The sequence below is a fragment of the Daphnia carinata genome, chromosome 1, assembly GCF_022539665.2.
Source record: "Daphnia carinata strain CSIRO-1 chromosome 1, CSIRO_AGI_Dcar_HiC_V3, whole genome shotgun sequence".
NCBI classification, from domain to species: Eukaryota; Metazoa; Arthropoda; class Branchiopoda; order Diplostraca; family Daphniidae; genus Daphnia; species Daphnia carinata.
This window is the reverse complement of record NC_081331.1, coordinates 1,742,577-1,765,685: the sequence shown is the minus strand read 5'-3', so window position 1 is coordinate 1,765,685 and position 23,109 is coordinate 1,742,577. Positions and strand designations below refer to the sequence as shown.

The window sequence follows — 23,109 nt, the reverse complement described above, 5'->3', positions numbered from 1 at the left end:
GGGGGACACAGCACCGGTTCATCTCTCTTTCTTTTTGTATTGTTGCTGTACAGGTAAGAGGCACACGCGTGCATCATCGTTAACTAAATAACACACATAGGGAAAATACAAAAGAGGAAGGAAACAATACACGGAGGACACATGAAGATAAATGGACTAGAAAAATATGACCCCCCTCAACGCCATAAGTCACCAAAAAATTGTCCATTTTTTTTTTAAAGAAATTCATTTTTAAACGGCAGTTTGCATTGACGTATCAACTATTTAAATCATGCCGGTATTTTACGAACGACTTTATCATGCAAATAAAGGGGGGATCTTTTATGTATATCAGGGCGTGAGAGTGAAACTAACAGTGAAAGCGATGAACCGACTTTATTTCGAACGCGTTTGGCTATTCTTATTGGAGGAAAATCTACTATTTTAATGCCTCCAAATAGATAATGGAATGCAGAGCATTTTCCTGGAACAGAAGAAGGCAGAAGAAAAAGTAAAAAGGTGAGCTGTATGGTCGTTTTAACGGCTGCTGCGGTTATTCGCTGATGGCACACAAAAACAAACGGCCAGCCGAGTATAGAGAGTTGATTCGGCAGGAAGTCAACGACTGAAAGGTGGCCATCCGTAACCTACCTCCCAACCAACCGGGGCTTCTATATACACACACGTAGGCACACGCACGACACACATGGCACGTGCTATATATGATGAGTTATACAGGAACCCCCTCTTCTCTATGTCCGTGTTTTCTCCCCTCCTTTTTTTTGTTGTTGTTGAGGGAAGCTAAACTATAAGGACAGGTGAGTTAGAAAAATGGTCAACTCTCTTCAATTTTCCCTTCTGCTGGTCAGCGCTGATCAGTTCGTCCTCGACCCTCAGTTTACCCTTACCCCTACTTTTTTTTTTCGTTCATTATGATGATGATGATAATGATTCTTTTTTTTTTTATATGTATCCCTTGTATTTTTCCAACAAGTCCTCTAAACAACACGCTGGAGAGGAGGGAACAGTCGGCCTTCGAATATTCATGGGGTTTAAATCCATGAGACCTCCGCGTTTGACCGCATACTCTTTTTGTTGTTCTAATTGGGACGTCAGATATGTTTGCCCTTTTAACAATATTTTCATTTGGAAAATTGGATTTGTAGATAAATCAGCCGAGCTGTGCTGTCTGATTGGTCTGCCAAACGTGTAACGCGGGCGTCCTTACGTTTCCAGCGTTTGTCTCGACATGACGTCTTTATTTGAACGAACACACCAAATTGGATGTGGTGTCGCCTCGTTTTATTGATACACTGGTCCCACCATAGAGGTACCATACCGTTTCTCGTTATTCAATTTACAAAATAGTGGATTCTCTGATTATACCTTCCGTTTTGCTGGCGCTTACTTCATTGGAAAGCGTTCTGTGTGGCTAGCTCCAAAAGCCATCTCAGATAGCGTACACCCAGAATACTAGGCAAATAAAAAAATTGGACGGCTAGCCATCGGGATCGTGATGAAGGCCAAAGAAAAGCCACCCAACAGTAATGAATGATACAAGCGGTACGCACAACTGCTGACGGATGTAACGTAATTGATGACACAGACAGACGGTGAGACGAAAGGGGAAAAAAAGCCGCTAAAAAATCATCATCAAGATCAGCCAAAAAGATAGGGAGCAACAGAACAAAAAAAGGGGATCAATATCATCTTCATCCCAGTGGAGATCATTTGGAGGCCGCTGCCTCTGCGGGCCGGAAATAACAGGACAAACAAACAAAAAATAAAAAAAAATTAGTGTAGCAAAAGATACAGAGTGTGTGTCTCTCTGTACAACTATTATAGCGCGAGTGAGTGTACACACACTCCTCCGCAATCGTTGTGTTGTCTGCCAACGCGCAACGCTAATTTGAACTTATCGTCGACAGCTGGACGGGATCCGTGCAGTCAACTCCCCGCGCAACCATTTCCTTTAGTCTTCCCTTTTTATCTGTTTCCTTTCTTTCCGCTTCTGCCATCAATTGATTGAATTATAAAGTCATTGAACGAATACATCCCGAGAGTCACACATAGTGATTTGGATCTCCAATAAAGTGGAAAAAAAAAACATACAAGACAAGGACTCGGTATTTGGGCAGAGAAATTTGGACATCGGGCTTACATTTCCTTTGTAATTCTATTTGAGGAAAAACAAAAAAGAAAGCAGATCAAAAGAGATTCATTTGCTGCTGGTTTCGATAAAAAGAAAGCTGATGTTCTAAAAGGAAAATATTACAAGTACTCTTTATAATAGACGCACGTATACTAACTATAATAATATATTGATAACGCTTTTTCATTGGCCGATCAAAGTAGGTTGCGGCCGGTTAGAAAATCCAACCGCTGAAATGCGCAGCTCACGCCCAAATGGACGCATAAGCTGTGAAGTGATCATCCGTGTATTCTTTTTTTTTTTTTTTTTTTAATATATATATATATATATTGTCTGTACATTTATGAAACCATTTCCTCGACTATAGAATGTTGCGTAAAACCTGTCTGGCCTCTCGTGCACACCTCAGTTCCCCTATAAGAATCTCTTTTTAACGCTATATCGAACGCTTCACGCCGTATGAAAGTCAGATAACACATCGTTTCATTTGTTGTGCGGCCAACACTCGGCGGAGAAAGTTTGCCTATCGGTTGTTATTTCCCGAATTTGTTGGTTAGACTATTACGGCCGATGATGGTGGCTTTTCCATATGGTGTCCAAGCGTTTCGTTTTGAACCGAATCTCGTCCTGTTGGATACATGCAGTATATATAGTATTTATATGTCGCTATGAAATTGGTTGTTGGCACGCGTGAAAGTTCTCGGGGTATTAGCCTCATCGTGCAACGAGCAGGTAGGGTTTAAGACATTGAAGAAGCCCAAGCTTTCTTTCTTCATTTTTTCCTTCTTCTCGCTCGATTAATTCTATATCGTTTGAAATGCTCTGCTTTCACGCGATTGCGTTGAGTTTAAAGTCGATGAATTTAAGAGCCATATCTATCGAAGTAGAGAGCGTAGCGGTTGGTGGTGCCAGGGAAAAGATTATTACGCCAACAGTTACGTGATATGAATCAAATCGATTACAGAGTCATGACTCAGTGCCAGCCAAAGAAATTCGGGAAAGCCAAGCGTCCAAACAACGGGCGATACGAGATCATTATGTTGTCAGCAGGAATTGAACCAAATAAAACAAAATTTCGGAGGCCGTGTCCGCGTTACTGTTGTTTTCAAGTCCCACTCTCGGCTTCATGTTGGGAAAAGCTTAGAATGCATGGAATGTCATCGGTTGGCAGCGCTTAGCTCGATTCTTCTCAATCTCCTCGATTGAAAGGTTTTTAGCATGTTCCATTCAAATCATTTCGTCAGTTTATCTGCTCTTTTTTTTTTTTTCTTTTTGGTTCCCCCCGTCCTTGACTAGCGCGCGTGAAACATTGGGCAACATTCACTAGATAGCCCACAGACGTGGAATAGTTAGGCTGTACGCGCGGGACGTCCGCGCGTGTTTGCGGCAATCACGCTAGCTAAGTGCTGGATAACCGACTATCTACTTCCCCGAAAAAAAAAAAAAAGGAAAACCCCATCCCTTTTACTCTTAGCTGGCCCATCACTACACGTCCAGAAAAATATGGTAGCTGGACGGATGGATAAGTCACGCTAGGCCAGTTATCCTCGTGATTACCTCGCATTGTCCTTATACAACTGGCCACTGTCTTACATATTATTCTTCTTCATTCCATTTACCAGGAGCAGCGTTCCCCCCCCCCCCTTTTGCCTCTGGCTACACCATTCAATCGTCGGAAGGCAATTTGTTGTTGCCGTTTTTTTACCGTACCAAACCCGATTCGAAAAGGTAGAACGTAATGTCCGACAAGTAAAACGAACAAGAGAAGGAAAAAGAAAAAAAAGAAAAAATGAGGCCGTTCACGGAAAACAAAAATTTGTTTGCTCTCAAGAATGGATGATGACATTTCCCCGTTGGATGCAGACGGCTGCTACAAACGGCCGACGCCGTTAAGAGAAAAAAAAAAATGACCGGTGAATATTAGGAAGAATAATGGGAAGTTGGACTTGGTCACGAAGAGAAACGAAGAAGATAATGAAACATGCGCCTCCTTTGCAGTAAGTCCTATGTGAAGTCGTTCGTGAAGTGGAAACGGTACCGGACAACAGCACGCGCTCGACATACCACACAGAGAAAATGGGAAAAGAAAGAAGAAAAAAAAAACCAGAAAAGGCGAGAAACTGTAAGACTTGTAGAAGGAACGTGGCAAGACAGGAGAGAGAGAGAGAGAGCAGGCAACCGCAAGAGCGCGCGCGAGGTCGGTGATCAAATAAATCGCTGGCGTACTCCCTCCCGACGTATACAAAAGTTTGGCACGCGTTCCAGTCGTCTACTTCCTTCTTCTTTTCCCTTTACATTCCGCATGCAATGGGTTCTTGCCTCTCCTTTTCCGAAAGCCAAAACTGAATAGGTAAAACGCAATCACCGCGACTTGCTCCACGTCCTTTTTCGATTTTTCTTTACAGTTTTGGAAGGCATTTGCGTCTTCACACAAGGCTAACCCTGTGTGGATAATCGATTCCTTTTTCCTATAATTATACATTTCTGCTGATGTTCCGGGCACGATAGCCAGTGCCATAAGTGCCTCTAAAAATTCTATTTCGTATAGGATATGTACTCGGCCAAGTTCAGCAACAATCGGCCGTCTTTGCCTTCGTAATTTTACGTGCAACATAAGCTACATAGGTGGGTGCATATAACAATCCACTCGTATAATGTAAACTCTAGCCCAATCTATTCTTTTCTCCCCCACAGAAAAAAAAATATATATATAAGTTGAGGAGGCACGTGATTATCTCTTTCGACGTTCCGGATCGTTCGTCGCCCATTCTTTCAATCACTAAACATAGCGAGAGAAAAAAAAAACGGGCAGCAACGAACCGATACGAACCAAATGGAAATGCAACGTTTCTTTTTCCGTGTATGCCCCATTTGCGGTGCTGATTTGCATCGTGATTTTACTTCGAGGGACTACTTTTTTATAGCCTACACGTGGACATCTACGTTGGACCTAGAAGCAAAGCTTCGTCGAAACAACAAGAATCTTGCTGGACCAAGAACGGGAAAGAACGTCGTGGCCGACCGCCAATCATGTCATCCTTCAGCCACATCAGACCTTCTTTCTTGATTGATTAACCATCTGGATTTGTGGATCAAGGGCAAATGAATTATGATGCGAACGGGGAAGGAAAATAAACGGGATTATGTAGACCCTATGCCCCTCAAAAAATATGTTCTTGTCATTCGATTCGGTAGACAAGACAAGAGTTATGTCTTATGGCTCTTCAAATGTACAGCAGGGATTTCTTCTCTACTATTTCAACCTTTAAATTGTGTGCTGGATTTTGGTGGATTCCACCCATTTTTTTCCCCCAATGTCGCAGGATAAAATTTCACCTGCTTCCCTCTCACGCTGATTGAAGAAAAAATGCGCTTCCTAGATACCATCAACTCCATCACCCCGTTTGCTGTTGCACATCAGTGGAAGATGAGGTTCGAAAAGCGGCGGCGGAATGGAGTGAAGCTTTTATTCGATGATGTATGTGTGACAGTTGAAGAGGCGCATGTTCCGCATTCCGCTTCTAGTAATCAGCGCGCAAGCGCATTTTATTTCTTTCTCTTCACAAAAAAAAAAAAAAAGAATAAAAGTATGTTATGGCAAATAACTATACGTGTACTGCAAACCTCGTGAAAAATGTTAAAATTTTTGTTTTCTTTCAGACGTGTACAGATACTCTCTTTCTACAAGCATCGTTTTATTTCAGTTTTTTTTTTTTCCCTAGGTTTTTTGTGCTCAAAAGAATAGCCAACCGGTCGGAATTGGTTGACTGAACGGGGACCATAGCCAGTTGGGTTGCTGCGTTTGCGGGTTTTCTGGTCGAGCGGCCAATTGCGGTTTCCGCTCCCGATCGGCGTTCGAATCGTTGGTCAGTGATGGGCTACCTTTAGAAGTGCTACAATCGGCAGTGTAAGAATCCGTATTTCCCTGGCAGTGAAGCTTCCACGCCACCCTGCATACACGCATTAGAAAAAAACCAAGAAAACAAAAAGAACAAATGAAAAAAAAAAAAAAACAGATCAGAATGGAATTCCTGTAACCATTATTCACTATCCAGAAGGCCGTATAATAAAAAGGAATGCGTGATGTAATAAACACGGTTGTCCTTCAATTGTTGTCAAGCAGCCAATACAACACTTGTAATGTCTCACTTTCGCGGTCTTTGACACGCTGATTCCGTCATCCTCCAGTTGAAAATCATGTACGACATTTTTTTTTTTCGGATGGTTCGTGGAGAACTGCTTAAGGCAGTGTTTCCTTGATATGTTAAGCTACGTTCAACGGATATCACGCAAGTCTTACGAAAATCTAAAGTGATAACTAGAACAAGGGCTGTATAACGATAAAACTGGAATTGCGTACATATTTTCAAGAAGAATTGAATAATTAGTATCTAAGGATGGAGAGGAGGGGAGGCGTTTATCGATTTACACTGTGATCGTCAATGTGTGTTTTGGTGCCTTATTGGTCAATTTCCAAACTAGCTGAAAGAGAAGCCAACCAAACACTTCTTTGTTGACTTCCCGACTATTGCGTCAGGAGTGCTACACTGAACATTAAAAAGAACAAAGAATTGCGCTCTAATGCTCTTTTCTTTATGTTATAGCTATGGTCTATAGTTCGCTTAATTTCTTACTTAATTTTTCTTTTTCTTTTTAATGGGAAAATTAAAGGAAAAAAATTTCTGCACGAGAAAAAAAAAGCTGTACAAGGAAAAATAAGAAGAATAAAACTCAGAGGCAACAAGGGCCACACAGAAAGTCTTATAGTTAGCCTCCAATAAATTTGTTTTAACGCGTAAGAGTTTTCTAGTATCAATTCGAGTCGAAAAAGTATTTCGTATAATTACTAAAACCGGTCATTAAATACTTTTTCGTAGCTCGTTATCTTAAAAAAGATAATAATAAAAGAAAAGGAAAAGAATTAATAAGAAACGAAAGAAAAAAATATGAAACAGCTTTTAAATACGTACCACGCGTTGAAGCCATTTCCCGTCAAGTGCTGATGTTGCCGGAAGATTCGCTTGGCGCAAATGACGTCGTCTTTAATATCCTCGTTCCTTAGGTCTGTTACGTAAATAAAAGAATAGCGGATTAATTTGTGAGAGGAAATCGATTTAAATGATGAATATACTTTCGCAAGTGATACCACAGGCGCTATCCATGCCCTCTGCGTGATCGCACCAGTATAGGTCTGAAATCTGGAACAATCCATGATCAAGAGAGCCATCCGCGTTGAGAGAGCCGATGGCAGACGTGTTGAAATTGCTTTCCCAGCGCACAAGGCAAATCCCTGCGTGCATTGAAGTAACGGTCATCATCAAAGAGAAATCAAATAACTATCAGCACGAAAAAGAAACAAGAAAAAAAGAAACGAAGGAAGAAGGAGCAAATCATTAGTTCCATCGTTGCATAGATTTGAGCACTGCAAATAGCGTCCCGATTTCCTCGTCCATAAAAATCAATGAGAACATCACGCTTTGTAGAGCTACTTTCATTGTTCCGTGATAGAAAGGCGAAAAAGAAAATCACAAAATCAGGACAACGTACACTGGGAGATTTGATTGGCCGGCAGTTTGTACTTGTGGAGTAAATCGCGGGCGAGCTGGCATCTGTCGTAAGTTTTGGCCCGGCCGAGCGGAACGCACCAAGAGGCCATCAGCACCATCAGCACGCCAGTCGTAAACAACGTGTGCGTTGCACTTGACGACATTCGTGTAATTGCTGTTGTCTATGCGGAGCTATAAGAAAAAAAAAGGGAAGAAACAAGGCAAACACGTATGGAGGATCAATGTCCGCGTGCCTGGAATCAACTCAGCCAAACAATGTCATCATTTGCCTCTATAATTATCACACATTTGTGATGTACTAAATATGCTCATACAGAACACAACGTCTGAACGACTCAACGACCGTGCGTTACGCACCAGTTATACACCGTTTGAATCTAAGCAAGCGTTCAAGTTTTGCTTATTAAATTCTTAACTAAGGTTCAAAAGAACGATAAAAGAATTAACAAAAAAAAAAAAAAAAAAAAAAAAAAAAAAAAATCAACAAAAAAAACCTTAATTTGCTTCAATACATTAACGAACTGGAAATGTTCGGCTTAAAATTGCTGCTAATTGGCTTCAAACGCTGGCAAAGTCGCACGGAAAAAAATACGTACACATACACAAAATAAATAAATACATTAAGTGAATGAAATTTGAACCCGAGTTTAGGCCCTGTTTACCTTATTGCTTTCGTGGCTGGTTGTGCCAACGGAGCGAAACCGACTGCAACAGAAACGTATAGGAGCCAGCAACGCAACAGTGTCCTATTCTTCTTCTGCACATTGAACTTGTACGCTGGAATAACGAGTTTTTGGTCAGAAGAAATAAAAGGAAAAAGAGGGGGAAAAAGAAACGGGTCGCAGATTGTGCAGGTAACGAGCTCGTCCGTCGTCGGTCCGGGTCATTTAGCCCGACCGGGTGTCCTCCAACGGAGCAGGAAATGACTCGCTTGATCGTCCATCGCTCTTCCAAAGTGTCCTTTAAAAAAAAATAGGAAGAAAATAAGACTATGTTTTACAAAATAAAAGGAAACAAAAAAAGGTATTAGAATAAAAAGGAAAAAAAAATGACATAGTTGATGATGTTGTTAAACGCTTGTAAGTTGAGAGTTCTCGGCTATCGATTTTTCAATCAGAACACAGAAACTATCGTTATTCTACGTTTGGAAATAAAATTTGATTTATTACCAATTCGTAGAGAAAACGTGAAAGAATTAATTCCGTTCTGAATATTTAAATATTCATGAGCACGGATATGGTAATGGCCAATGATTTGAAACATCGGACGGTATAAGAGAGAGAAAAAAACATGCTCGCATAATTCTAGAACCAAATCATAACGGTATCGCATTCTAAAAATGCAAAAGCGCTCTGCTTTATCTCTTCGTCGTAACTTTTAAAAACTTGCATACAGTAATGATGGTGTCATCACCCGCATTTATTTTTTTGTGGCACACGTGAAGATTGTAACGTAGAAACGATTTCGAATGACGTACGTTTTGTGTTGGCGGAGGGATCAAGTACGTCCTTTTTCAGTGCCGAGTGATTTGGTTCGTCCTATCTCGATCTTGTATCGAAAAAAAAAAAAACAAGTCAAAATACAGTGTCAACAAACAAGCAATAAAATCTGAATAAAAAACGTCAAAAAAAAAAAAAAAAAAAGAGAGAGAGACGACCCAGCCAAGTACACAAGGTGAGATATCAGCTAAGTTAAAAAAGAAAAAACCGGTCGGTTCCAGTTTTTCATTCGGCCAAGACGTAAAAAAAACAAAAAAACCCGTCATTAAGGTTTACAGTCCTTTTTGCGCTCACGTAATCGAAATAAACGATACCTCCTACACTTGTGACGTAGGCGCCCAGTCTCCGTCTCGATCCTGTAAAAGATGTAGAAACTCAAAGAGAAAAAAAAAAAAAGAGATGCCCAGCACGATGTTTGCGTGGAGGGCATGGCGGGAGCCGCGGATGAGAAGAGTGCGCACGCACGCAACGGGAAGCAATTTGGACGTGGGAGAGAAGATAGAAAGGGCGGATGCCGGCCCTATAACGTAGGGTGGAGGAGGAAGAAAGGGTGGGGAACAATCACGGGCAGCCCACCAACCAGATCCGCTCGCCTTCCTCCGGCTCATCCAATCGCAGCCCGGCTCCCGGGTTTCTCTCGGACGACAGACAGAAAAATGCGAACGGATGATGGCGGGGTTGTAGTTAAAACCGACGTGAATCTTTACCCTCCTCACCCCTCCCTTTATTTACTCCGACCCTCGATTTTTAGCTAGTTTTCCTCACAGACGGTGTTCCAGCATCCATTTGAAAAGTGATGCACTGCGCCAGCGCTTCCGCACTGTAGGAGGGAAGCGTTTGTCTTGCATCTGTATAGTAAAGTGAACCATCCATCCGACAAGTCAAAAGCTTGAGCTACTCGACTGTGACTTGATTAGACGTTCACGCACATTCACGAGCCACCCAACACAGTGACTCCCTGTTCATAAGACTCCAGCCGTCAATCACCGCCTACTTCCCGTCCGTTTCTGATCTTTCTATCACCAGTGAGCAAAATCTGGCCCTCAGAAGGTTTGCACCCCCCATCAGCTCGTGATCTCTTTGTTTTTTTTGTTTTTTTTTGTGCCACCTCGTTTATCGACTTTTGAGTCGGATTGACGTCCACCTTGAATAACAATCTGCGCTCCAAGATTCACCAGACAGCTTTTGCGAGATAAAAACATCCTAGTTTGATACTTACGTGTCTACCGTCTCGTAGAGGTAAGAAACACAAATAAAAATAGGCCATTTGGATCGATGTATTACGCCATTTTTAAGGTGGCTCTAATTCGATCGATGTCGCTCTCGGATTTGTATGGGTACAGATTTGACAGGTGGACTGCACGAACATGGGGCGAAAACGTCATAGAGAACGCCTGACTTTAATCGTAGAATGAATCCCTTTCGTGTTGATGTTTCGATATATATTCGTAGTGCAACAAAATTCACACCCGACGAACTGACGTCGTGTTGGAATGAGACCAGTTTAAGAAAGACCTTTACACGTGTGTTGACATGATGATAAGAACTCCTACAGCCAAATCATAGATTTTTGTGTGTGTCCGCCTCCGAGGAAAAGCCGAGCGTAAAGTACATTCTGATGGCCGTCAGATTTGTGTTTGCCGCGATCGTGATTAGAGCAACGAACACAACTTAGCGTTGTTTTATGTTTTATACAGAGGCAACAAACATTGATTTACAGCGCTCAATCGTGGAAACTTTTGTTCGTACTGCGAGAATCCCATTTAACTGATCCTGTCACGTTCACTTTTCCTCCACCGCACTGAAAATAAAAGCCATCGCGTGAATTCTTATCAGTAGCGTGATGTACGTGGTCATGAGGCACGATTTAGAAGGTGTTTGGGGTAAATCTTGACGCTTAGAAGCTTAATCAAGTCCACAGCTAGAATTAGTCGGGGTGAGTAAAGATGTCACAAGTTCTGCTGAACTATGGACTCACTCAACGACGACGTCGAATATGATACGAGCAGGGCCGCTGTCACTGAATGACTGTCGCCTCACTTTAAATCATTGGGGGGGGGTCTTAAAGATTGCAAAGTCCAATCGTCTGATATCTTTCATTTCATTTATAATTTTATTGTGCTTTTTTTTCTTTGTTTATAATCTGTGGTTTTTTTTTATCTGATAGCACCAGGGTCACCAGGCTTTTGATTGGGTACAAACTGACATGATTGTTCGCCCCAACGTTCAGACACTTTCGAGCTCTCGGTCCTCCTCGACTGCAACAATGACTGACGAACGGCCACTCTGTTCAGACGCACAACAGTCAGCTACTCGAGGTGGGTGGAAACATCTTTTACTTTCAATCGCTTTTCATATTCAATAAACTGATTTCAGGCTATCAAATTTGTTTCATGTATGCAATTCAGACATAATTACTCCGCATCATCAATTCGGGATGGATCGACTTTTGAGCAATGAGAAAGAGACGCCATCAGCACCACAAACGACGATCGTTAAGACGACTACATTGTGGAGACCCATCGCTCTGGATGCAGCAGAGTCCCCACCACCTCAGCCAACAAGCCCTCCGCTTTCCATTCCTTCCAACGACAAGGTGTCGACGACACGAAATTTCAGCGTCCGCTCGTTGTTGAGCGAATCTGCCAGTTATCGACAGGCCAAGGGAGATGTGGTCATCATCGGAGAGACATCTGGAAATTACAAGAATTTGGGCAACATCAACGACATTACGGCTCTCAATCGCCGGATGAACGATGCTTTATCGCGAAGACTCTCATTGCTTAGCTACGGTTCTTTTCTTCCGCCGGAACTGGCTAATAAAAATCCATTCAGTCCCATTTCACCTACTGGGACAAATTTTCTTCCGTTTGGGATTGGACTTCCGTCGTCAGCTTCCCAGCAAACATCGCAGCAAACGTCTGATTCGCTCTTTAACCTCCGTCGGCTTCCGCACAACAACAGCCAACAGCAGCAACATCCATACCCTTTGGAATGTTTCCATCAGCGGGGAGGATCCGTATCGGGAGGATCAGCGGGCGCTAATAGCGGAAGCGTTGTTAACGGATTGAACGGATCCACCGATTTCTCGTGCATCAAGTGCGAGAAAATGTTTTCGACTCCGCACGGATTGGAAGTTCACGCCCGGCGGTCGCACAACGGCAAGAGGCCGTTCGCCTGCGACGTCTGCAACAAGACTTTCGGCCACGAGATCAGCCTCAATCAGCATCGGTCCGTATTTTGTAACCGGTCAGTCAGCTCACAAAAATTCGCATCTTATTTCTTGCCCGTTGTGCAAACGCAGCCTTTTTATTTAAGTACAGCAGTTAACCAAAAACAGTAGAATTTTTACCTTACTTACATTCAAATCTAAACCATTTTTTTTGCTGGGGCACATTGGTTTAGTTTTGATTGATGCATGATGTCTAAAATTTGAACGAACTTATGGCCGGAAAGATTTCACGAACACGCTGCGCATGACGAGTCTTAGAATTATAGACCTTAAATGTTTTTACGTGATAAGAGCATTGTTAATAGTAGTATTTTCGGTCGAGCAATTCAGATGGCATAAAAAATAAAAAGAAACGGTCATTTTGTTATTTTTCACACCGTAAAATAGGTCGCTGCACAATACGGAAAAAGTCTTCGAGTGCCGACAGTGCGGCAAGACGTTCAAGCGGTCGTCGACGCTGTCGACTCACCTGCTCATCCACTCGGACACGCGGCCGTATCCTTGTCAGTATTGCGGTAAAAGATTCCACCAGAAATCCGACATGAAAAAGCACACCTACATCCACACGGGTATGTGAACGTTTCTTTTTTTTTTTAATATTACAATCGTTTAAGGACAGCCGACGTAAAATCTGAAATACGTTTTATGTCATGCAAATCAGTTTGATATGTGATTCACTTGGTTTAAAGCGGAAGAAAGTAAAGTATCTGATCTAGCTGAAAGTCTATCGTGGGGTAGAGACAACGGACACAATCTGAAGAGCTGACAAAACACTCGACATTGACTGGCTTTCACCCAGTAGATGTTCGTTCCATCCAACCCTCGTCTAGCAGCGTAAATATTAGTTCCGCTGAGGCTTGACACGCACTGGGTGCACGCAAGCCGAGCCCCACAGCTTCCAAAAAAGAAAAGTTAACCCAATTATAAAGATCTCCGAGAGCTATAGAGGTCCTCTAACCCATCAGCGTTCGTGGTTATTCTAACTGATTTCCCTGCTGGTACCTTTTCTATACGCTTCCCAAACTGATGTCCCTGTAAATGGAATCACAACACACGGCTAGTCAAGAGCCATATCCAGCGTCTATAGGAAGGAAGGCAAGAAACATTTGGGCAATGGCGTGGCAACCTAAAAAGTTCGTGTGTAAACACGCAGTTATTAGGTTGGCACGGCCCTTGTCTTTCGTTTTCCTAGCCCACCCACCCCACATTGATTGGCTTTGATCTTTTCCTTATTGGCTGGCGGACGTAATTGCGTTATGGTCTTTCCTCTGTACATAGCGACTACGATCTAGTAGTAGAGGCCATAGTGTCTATTGCTTATGTTTGCGTTACGTAAAAACTTTGTTAATAAGAGCGAGAGAAAGAGAGAGAGAGAGAGAGAGAGAGAGAGAGAGAGAGAGAGAGAGAGAGAGGGAGGAGGGAAAAGACGGGGAGCAAAACGGACGCGTTGAGGGGAGTCTGTCAATTGATTTTTACGACAGTACAGCTGTATAGGAAGGAATAGGCCATATTGTTGCCAATGATTGCGGTTGATCCAATCGTTTATACTCATTCCTTTGTTTTCCCCTTTGTTTTGCACGCACTCACAACAGCGATGTAGTTTCCCTTTAGATATTAATACATAGGATAGCAGCAGAGCAGGAAAGGGACACGACCACCGTTACATTAAGCAAACCGAATTGAAAAAAAACAAAAAACCGGGTTCTACACACCAATCTAAAAATATACGCCACGATTTTCATTCCACTTTTTTCTCTCTGTCTTTTTCTTTTACGTGGGTTGATGCTATTAACACAGACACAGGATCTTTCCAATCAGACCAATGAGAGCGCGGTCGAATAGCGGCTGCCAGTACTGTGTATATTTACACAGAATGTGTTTGACAATGTAAACGCTACTATTCACAGCTAATGTCTTGAAGTAAAACAAAGCAAAAGATTGAGTCGCATATCTCTAATTGTAAACAATTTCATTGGATGCAGGTGAAAAGCCGCACAAGTGCGCGGTCTGCGGGAAAGCCTTTAGCCAATCGTCCAACTTGATTACCCACTCCCGGAAGCACACCGGCTACAAACCTTTCGCCTGCGACCACTGCGGACGAGCTTTCCAGCGCAAAGTTGACCTGCGGCGGCACCGCGAGAGCCAGCACGCCGAGCTCTATCCAGCGACGACGGTTGTAGCCACATCTTCCCACCAGCATACGACCGCCTCGTCCAATAACTCATCGACATCGTCGGTCGTAACTACTGCCACGGCTGTGGTTACAACCACTACGTCGAGCGCTTCTGCTGCGCTCCATCAAAATCATCAACAGTCTGATCGACATCATCATCGTGGTCATTCTACTGTGGCAGCGTCGACGCCATCGGCCTCTGTCGTGGCCGCTGCCTTGGCCCATTTCAACAGCTTCCATTCGTCCTCGAATAAAGATCACTTGAGAGCGTTGATAAACAGCAGTGAAGTCAAAATGGCGGCTGCGGCCGCAGCAGCCGCCGGACTGCCGAACTTCCTCGCCAATCATTCTGCGTTTATTGGCCAACAACAGGATTTCATGGCTAAGCATCATTTGCTGCAAGTGAATCAATCGGCTTGAATTCCAATATCTTTTATTGGGATCGCAAGTCGCACTCCAGTTTTGTGGTATTGACTCTTTTTTTCTTTTCGTTTAAATTACGTCTGCGTTACGTTTTTTTAATTGCCAGATGAAAAGATGAAATGACGTCAGTTTTTAATGATGTGTTAAGTCCGATATTTGTTAGCGTGTAATATAATTTCGTAGCTTTTCAAGGGTGTGAATATTTTTCTCGTCTCCTATGCACTCTTTTCCATCTCTCGCATAATTCGCATAATGTCACGTAGCATACTTTGATTGCACCAAACGTTAGCCAGCAGTGATTGTCTAGCGCTAAAAAAAAATTTAATATTTGTGGTTTCGTTGTTAAAATTTTTCATTTGTTTTAATTACCTTTATTGGTGTCCATTTGAACATGCATATTTGTGTAAATAATCCACAAACAATGTTAATTCTTTAACGAAGTTCCAATTATTATTTTTTTTGGTTTGTTCTTTTCATTCGTGTCTTTCTTCATATCCCATTTCTCTCGTGGATAGACAAAGACGTTGTTGCCATTAAATTTATGGTTTATTTGTTTCTCTCAAAACCTGCTGTGTAGCTAAATTCGCGACAAACAGTCTAAATTATGTAAGGACACTTGATGTTATGTGTGCGTTTCTGATGACAAGCCAACCGTCTCCCTCCTTATTACGGAAGCAAAACAAAAATAATAACTTCTATGAAAATACACGCTACTCTTTTGAATGTTAAAAACCGTTTATTCATTCAGGAGTGGGATAATTATGAAGAATCACTGCAACATGTGGATGCTAGTTAGGTCCGCGTACAAGGATATTACACTAGCGATTCTCTCCAATCTAGACAGCACGGGGAATAAAACTGGGGCTATTAGCAGCGAGTCGTTAACAGCCGGAGCAAAGGCGACGACACATGAGAGTCATGACAAAGACTGATTGTCTGCTATTAACAATTCTGTTATGTTCCCTAACACAAGCACTCCTTCTAGCGACACTTACGATACTGTGCCATGCATAATTGATGCGTCCCGGACAGCAAACAAAAAAGGAGGAATAATATCATATAGAAGCGCAAGGCAAAGAAAAACGGACTGCCTAGTTCTCCTGCTGCGAAAAAAAGGGCAAAATAGAAATAAAAAAAAAGGGGGATAGAAGAATCCCTCATGGGGAATCAGAGTCTGCGCTAATGTCAACGATATCGAGATTGTGTTTATATATATATATATATATATAAATATATATAAAAAACCGATGCTACAGATGGCATCGCATGGGACAACGCCAAACTATAGGGGGTGGCTGGACAAGAGCTATTGCTACCATACTATAGCGTTGATATGGATATGTCGCTTACGTCACTCTGTAGCCGTCCGTTCGAAACTTGTTCAGCGTGATCTCTTATACGGCCTATACGGTGAACTTAACGACCTCCGAGACGGACCAGAGACTCTCAATCTCCTCAACAATTTACAGTTAATATCCATGACGGTTGTCTCATTGACTGACGAGACAGACTGACAACATCCTTCAGCACTGACTTTCACCATTTTCTCTTCTTAAAAATCCCGTTTTCCGGTTTTGTTGATTTTGAAGCCCATCCTGCAGCTGGCGACGATAGTTTACGATTATAAAAGACTTTTGTCTAATAGTAGGATTCCTTATGTGTTGACAAAGAATCGCGTAAAGACGTTTGAAGATTAAAAGGAAAAAGAAAATGTTCGATGGGCGAATGACATGCAGTATGAGACAGAACTACCAAGGACTTTTTGTTGTAATAGCTAAAGAGAAACCCCACCCTCACTCATCATATTGCGTTGTTGTAAAACACAGAGGTGATGGCGTTCAATGCGGACTGCGTATAGAACAGGGGAAGAAAAAGGAATGCGGCTGTCAAACAAGAAGTGGGGCTTTTGGCTGGCAGCTGTCGAGCCCAATGTTGAACGTCAGCAGACGCTCCCAACAGTCGGCCTTAGCTCTGAATCGGTGAAAATCTATCGGAAAAGAAAGAGTCAGTTCCTCTCTGAGAACATCCCCGCGAGAGAATGTCTTGTTTTTGCTTTATATATAAAAAAAAAGAGTAGCCGAAAGAAAACGGAGTAGAGAAGCAGAGGAGCAAATCACATAACCTGCAAGGCCGAAACTCACGTCTCTTTTCTTTTTTTTCCGTTCATGTCTAAACTACATACGCAGTCGAGTGTGTGTCTACTTGACTGGTCCTCCCCACAATCGCATTAGCACACTCACTTGGGCCTTTTTTTTCCGGTGCTCTGGAACCGGGCCGGCAAACGCCTCGTTCGTATAGATACACCCCGCAGTCTGATTCTTTTCGCTCTATATAGTAGTCCATCTATTTGTCTGAATGCCTTCTATATTTTTATAGGTTCGCTATAATCTGTGGAGTGGAGTAAGAAGAAATAAGAGCAGCCATAGCGGGTTTGCGGGCCTTTCCCATCAATCCAGTTATCGTTTGCCACGTATAGACTCAAGTAGCTATACTAATACAACAAGCGACGCACTGGCGAAAAAGAGTCGGGTTACCACCGCAGAGGCAGTTCTTGTCTACCGTCACTTTTATCCAATATCGAGATGCAAGTGGGCAACAGGAGATGGGAAACACGGAGGGGTAGTCTATAAGTGTGTGTACTCTAGCACTAGCGGGTGTGTCAAATCCATTTTGCGGACAAAAAGCAAGTCAAGCAAAGAGTGCTGTTCTATATCTGTGCCTATACGACGAGCAATCCCGAACTTTTCATGTAGCTCTGACAATCCTATTATAAAATCCGTTTTCTTTTCGAAGAAGGGAATTGAATATACCAGACGAATATGACACCGTGGTTGGCGAGTACCACACGATTCACGCTTTGTGATATTCCATGGCAGCGTGTCTAGTTCGATAATCATTACGAGAAAACGATGAAGGCGTTGACCACTGGGGTGAGACGGATGAACAGGGAATTACACGCGTGCCTGTCGTTATTGCCGCCAGACTTCTCTTGTGCTCGCATAAAAGGTCTCTCTGTCTCTTATGATCCATCTAATAAACATCGACGTTCTTTTTTTTTAGGATTGAGTTAATTGAATTAGCCGCAAGTGCTCTGCTCTATCCACGGTCGACACCTGACACTGACTTTTCACGGCCCCCTCTCGTCCAGTCGTTTTCTTCCATTGTGTAATAAGAGAATGAGGAGAAAGCAACTGACCGGGTCTGTATTATAGGCCTTACAGCATGCCTTCCCAGTGGGATCTAAGAGTAATAGAACAAGATGAGTCCGAGTAGGAACGAGCAAGCACACAAAAGAGATGATGATTGCTTTGTAATCTATATACGTATAAATGCCAGAAGGGATGAATATCTCTACCGAAAACCTAGTTAGACCTGTATACTTGTGAATTCTCGTTCCTTGAATCCCGGGAAAGGAAAAAAAGAAAACAAAAGTTAATGCCAAACGTAACTTTGTGCAATCCAATCTGCTGACAAGAAAAAGCTGGAAATAGTGGACGGTCTTAATAGGTCTTCCAAGTCCGTTTAGTTTTTCGCTAAATACGTGATAGCCGAGGCTAAAAGCAAAAGCCTCTGGGTATGTTTATACGTGCTACGTGTCTAGGTGGGATTTTTCAAGCAGAATGGTGCGGCGGCGGTTGCAACTGCCAGTAAGTTATTATACACTTAATCCGTGGGTGTTGTACTATAGGCCCTCTCTTATCATGTTATTTAATGGCCATGATTGTTCGATGATGACTGTGCGTCACAATACGTTTTTGAGTAGAAAGCTTAGCGGGGAAAAATGTCGAAAGCTAATAAAAGGGAAGCTTTTAATTTCTCTAGCTGGGATGGATGTATCGCTTCTAGCTACGATTTCAGAACTTTAATCCGTCCCAATTTTGATCTTAAGCCTCAATAAACAGATATTCACGGACATGGAGGTGTTATTGTGACGTCCGTGCGTCATCAGTCGTGCGTCATCAACACCAGAAATTGTGTATCTATATTCGCCGAGATAACAAATTGTTTGCACAAGCTAAACTTAGGGGATGTGCATTACATTTATAGACTTTACATTTTCTTTACACATATAAAATTTTTTAAGCTATGTGTGTTCTGGTTGTATCGGCCTACGCGATCATTACATTTTTGCCCAATGTCTTTCTGTACATGTTCGTGATTTTTTTACGACAGTCTATTTAACGCGTATCGCTAACACGTGCGTACCAAATGACAGCAGCAATATGGATCTTTTTCACTTGAAGACATATGAACTATGCCAGTTTTATCTAGCTGCAGTGTAAGGTCTATTACGATGTGATTGAACGACATGAAAGGATGAGAGTGTATAGGAAGACTTCCACCCGGAGCGGAATCCAGTGGGGTTGAGGTTATTACAATCCAAGCAAAAGATAATAAATGATCCCAAACTAAAGCAGAAAAAAAGAGGGGACTCTCATGTAGTCACCCTATTCGGCAGGATCGTTTTATTCCCCTTTTTCCCTGTGTCAGTCGATGCTGGGAAAGGCACGACACTCGTCAATTGTAGACGACGACACGCTCTCGGCTCTCATTCCGGTCTTACTGGATAATAAATGAACCACAGATTAGAAATCCGCGCAGCGAGGCATCACCGGATAAATTCCCGTGCTGTATCCCTACAGTAAAAAGGCCGTCTTGCTTTCTACAAAGGATCGGCATGTTGATGGACCGTCAGGTCTGTCCGCTTAAACATGGCGTCTGTGGTATGTGCTGGTAATAAGCGGCTATTGTTGAATCCTGCTGGCTATCTATCGCCCTCTACTGCAGCATTTAGAATCGAAGAGTCCGTTTGAAAAAAGCAGGAAATTCTTTGCTAGTTTTCATTATGATGTTTAACTATCCCCCACCAGTCTGTGACAATACAAAGGTGATGTGCGCACCCCCCTTTACTGTGTTAATATTCATATCGGTTTGAATAGCTGAATCGATTTTGAAAATATCAATATTAATTACGAGAATGTGTTCTATGGTTCGTTGAAGGCTTTAGGGTGATGATGCCGCTCGTCTGAGGGAGGTAACTATATATGAGGTTCCCTTATAAATATCTTTTCCGAGCTTCTGCCGAGTCATCCATCAAGTCAGGCGAATGTTTTCGGTTGGAAAGGTGGTATCGAGACCGAGAGGCGTAATAGGAGAAGAGGGTGAATAAAAAAAAATATACTCACTGTATAGGAAACAAAAACACGAAAAACTAAAGGAAGGAAGCGGATATAGAAAAGAGGTGTATTACCGCGCTCTATCAAAGCAGCACATAGACATGTGTTGTTCTTCCCACACAACGGCTGAATGAGACGACGCCTCATCTCGACGTCTGTTGCTTGTCTATTACTTTCACCCTTTAAAAAGAAAAAGGTGCAGCAATATACACAGAGGTTGGAGTAATATTCTTCTACATTTACCATGTACTGCTTTTGCACGTAGAGGCCCACGTAAATATTGTATGGACGCACATTGTACATGATGTACACACACTGCCAAAGTACACCGTCAAAATGAGTATGCGGTAGAAAATGGACATCTCTGTCATCATTCTACTATTCTTAAATTATACAGAAAAGATTCTTTGCTGCGCTTTCGCTTCGCTACATTATTGCCTGTTATGTTATTGTTTCTCCAACTCCTTTTTTTGCGTATTTATTTGTACATCATGTTGATTTTTTATCGTATAATGAACATGATCGTTTATTGCAACATTGGTTGGCAGATATAGATGTCTTTCATTGAAATGGTTTGTGATAGTAGATTACAAAAAACTGGATTGGGTTGCATTAGGTGTTCTTTTTTCTTCGTTATGTTCGTTCAGACGTCCTTAGTAAACGATTCGTTGCTTTCGATAATTGTCCGGCAATACAAAAAATTTTCTTGATAACGTAGCATGCCGATTGTAAAACCAATTGCGTATTTCGTTCTTACATGGCTAGTTGAACAACAGCAGGGAGTTGCGGATGAGTCGAAAGTCACTGAACGCTAGAAGCCTTACGTGAGCATTAATACCGAAACAAAACATATTTACTGCAGCTAATAGAAAGCAAAGGATTCAGAAGGATATAGGTTTACACTGCTTGCTGATGATGGCGAATCCTATCAAGCGACGTCGCGTGCTACGTGTTTAATATGTTGAAACGGTACGGACTAATAGCTAGTTGTATGACGCGTCGTTGCTGTGTCTGAGACAGTAAGGCCCAATCAGCGAAGAGAAGGGGAATATTTTTTTTTTAGGTAATAGATACGAGGATGGCTTATTATTGTGCGTACCGTAACTAAAATAATCATACTTGAGGCTTCTTTTATTTTTTGTATACGCCCCTTCTGCCAATCGTCCGTCATCTTCAGTCAAACTGAATTGCGATGAAACTAACTGTGAAATAATTGTCGTCTCGGGACCGTGGAGTCCGTTAGATTGAACATTTTGACATGGGACAAGAAGAACAACTGAGTTTTCGAGCATTCGCTGTCGGATTCGTAAATGGTGGGAGGGACAGACGGAGAATGTGTGTGCCTGTTAAAGACGCACAGACACGGAAGATTAAGAGAGGAGGGAACCGGAGGAGTTCAACGTGATGTGTCTAACGTGATTGGGGAGGGAGGAGGGTCATGATTGCCCGTTGTATGTCAGCAAGCTATATATATCTATAATCACATACATCAGTCCGAGTCGAGTTGTTGCGACAAGGTAGCAATTGTCGACGACTAATGTCATCAGCTATTTCCTCTTCCCCAACTCTCCCCTTTCAGTCAACCCGTTATCATCGCTTGCACTGGTCTATTAGATACTGCTTCAAAACGTAGCATATACAGTTCAGTGTCTATATATATACCGTTTATTCATTGAAGCTCGTTGAAATTCAAATGAGGCACAGATGAAAACGACCGGAAAACGACGCGAAAGGATAGTACAGTCTGAAGAACAAGCGCGTGCCTGGTTTACTCAATGACGTGAGCCCCACAGTTCCTAAAAGTGTTATGACATGATCTCTCCTCTCTTTTTCCAGGTCGACTCCGAAACTCTGGCGTGTCGGTAAGTTGATTTCCCTAAAGCAGCTGTTGTATAAACGCTTAGGCTAAACGTTTGAATAAAAAAAAAAGGTCGTGCAGCTCCCTCCTCCCTTGTTGACTTATTGAATGTTAAATGTTTCCCCGAAGAATTCTTAGATCTCAACGAGAAAACCCGTTTTATCACTGAATTTCTTTTTTTTTCGTCAGCTCCAACAAAAATGTCTTTTTCCATGGCTAGATTATAGCGTGCCTATACATCTTTCTTATTGAACTCCAAGAGATAGTCGGCACCATTTTCATCTAACAAGGTCGATTAAATTTCGGTCACACTCCCACCAAGGGATGCATAATTCCCGTCGTTATTACATCTTTCACATTTTATTTTTCTTTTTCATTTCGTTTTACTGTTTTTATTGTTTTATTAAAGCGAGTTACGTCTGCGTTTTTTTTTTTTACAGGACTGAACCAGCATCGCCTTCCTTGTAAATTTATTCAGACCGAATCAAGCGCGTTCTTCTGCTTCCTTGGCGCAGTATGTTCAATGCCTTCTGAATAAATCACCAATTGGGTCGGTCGTAAAATTTTTAACGGCACGCGCACCCCATCGTTTTCCACGTGTCATAACGCTGATGAAGTTGAACGCCACGCCTCACCAGCTTCTTTCCTTCACTCTGTTGAACCCCTATCGTTTCTATTACCAATTTTTTTTTTCAAAAGAGAGATTCAGAGGCAATGGCTACGCACACCGTAGCAACGTAATTGGCCACCATACGTAAATTAAAGAAAAAGAAGGAAAGAAAAATAAATAGAAATTACGACTTTAAGGAGTGAACGATCAGCTACACCAATGGAAAGTCCACAATTGAAACGCTGATGCTCGGTTTCTGTTTTAATCTATATCAATATACGAAAAATCGTCTATTGAAATGTTGTCCCTCTCTACACTGTTTAAATTTACAGAAGCTGCGTAAAGATGATGATCAATTCAGTATGACACGGCTACTGGTATATTTTATTGCGGTGAAAGATGCGCCATATGCAATCGATGGAGAGTGCGATAACGATCA

General features: G+C 42.2%; 3 protein-coding genes across 6 annotated transcripts in view; 1 reads left to right on the top strand and 2 right to left on the bottom strand.

Annotated features, from left to right (window-relative positions):
• Positions 1-5,805: 5,805 nt before the first annotated feature.
• LOC130692546 (lysozyme c-1-like) lies at positions 5,806-8,519 on the bottom strand. Of its 3 annotated transcripts, XM_057515682.2 has the most exons (6): positions 8,361-8,511; positions 8,211-8,263; positions 7,679-7,869; positions 7,263-7,421; positions 7,102-7,195; positions 5,806-6,081 (listed from the first exon to the last, which is right to left on the bottom strand). In XM_057515682.2, the coding sequence occupies exons 3-6, from the start codon at positions 7,839-7,841 to the stop codon at positions 5,865-5,867; spliced, it is 633 nt and encodes a 210-aa protein (XP_057371665.1). In that variant the 5' UTR covers positions 7,842-7,869; positions 8,211-8,263; positions 8,361-8,511; the 3' UTR covers positions 5,806-5,864. The 3 variants fall into 3 exon arrangements, with proteins under 3 accessions (XP_057371665.1, XP_057371664.1, XP_057371667.1); XM_057515681.2 differs by lacking the exon at positions 8,211-8,263 and having other exon boundaries at positions 8,361-8,519; XM_057515684.2 differs by lacking the exon at positions 8,211-8,263 and having other exon boundaries at positions 7,679-7,931; positions 8,361-8,458.
• LOC130692514 (laminin subunit gamma-1-like) overlaps positions 8,023-23,109 on the bottom strand; it is a 73,419-nt gene continuing 58,332 nt past the window's right edge. Inside the window, exon 15 of the transcript XR_009422058.1 lies at positions 8,023-8,032. The gene's annotated coding sequence lies outside the window, so the exon portion shown is untranslated. The remainder of the gene's footprint in view (positions 8,033-23,109) is intronic.
• On the top strand, positions 9,929-15,383 carry LOC130692525 (fez family zinc finger protein 1-like). Of its 2 annotated transcripts, none has more exons than XM_057515650.2 (5): positions 9,929-10,436; positions 11,365-11,515; positions 11,606-12,428; positions 12,817-12,998; positions 14,412-15,383. In XM_057515650.2, exons 2-5 carry the CDS (start codon positions 11,404-11,406, stop codon positions 15,020-15,022), a joined length of 1,728 nt encoding a protein of 575 aa, XP_057371633.1. In that variant the 5' UTR covers positions 9,929-10,436; positions 11,365-11,403; the 3' UTR covers positions 15,023-15,383. The 2 variants fall into 2 exon arrangements, with proteins under 2 accessions (XP_057371633.1, XP_057371632.1); XM_057515649.2 differs by having other exon boundaries at positions 11,606-12,446; positions 14,412-15,382.

Bases quoted from the DNA above. Each gene is read 5' to 3' on its own strand.
- LOC130692546 (XM_057515681.2), bottom strand. From the start codon at position 7,841: ATGTCGTCAAGTGCAACGCACACGTTGTTTACGACTGGCGTGCTGATG. The intron at 7,422-7,678 runs GTACGTTGTCCT...CAATGCACGCAG, and splicing joins GGCCAATCAAATCTCCCAGT to GGATTTGCCTTGTGCGCTGG. The intron at 7,196-7,262 runs GTATATTCATCA...TTTACGTAACAG, and splicing joins CTGTGGTATCACTTGCGAAA to ACCTAAGGAACGAGGATATT.
- LOC130692525 (XM_057515649.2), top strand. From the start codon at position 11,404: ATGATTGTTCGCCCCAACGTTCAGACACTTTCGAGCTCTCGGTCCTCC. The intron at 11,516-11,605 runs GTGGGTGGAAAC...TATGCAATTCAG, and splicing joins ACAACAGTCAGCTACTCGAG to ACATAATTACTCCGCATCAT. The intron at 12,999-14,411 runs GTATGTGAACGT...CATTGGATGCAG, and splicing joins GCACACCTACATCCACACGG to GTGAAAAGCCGCACAAGTGC.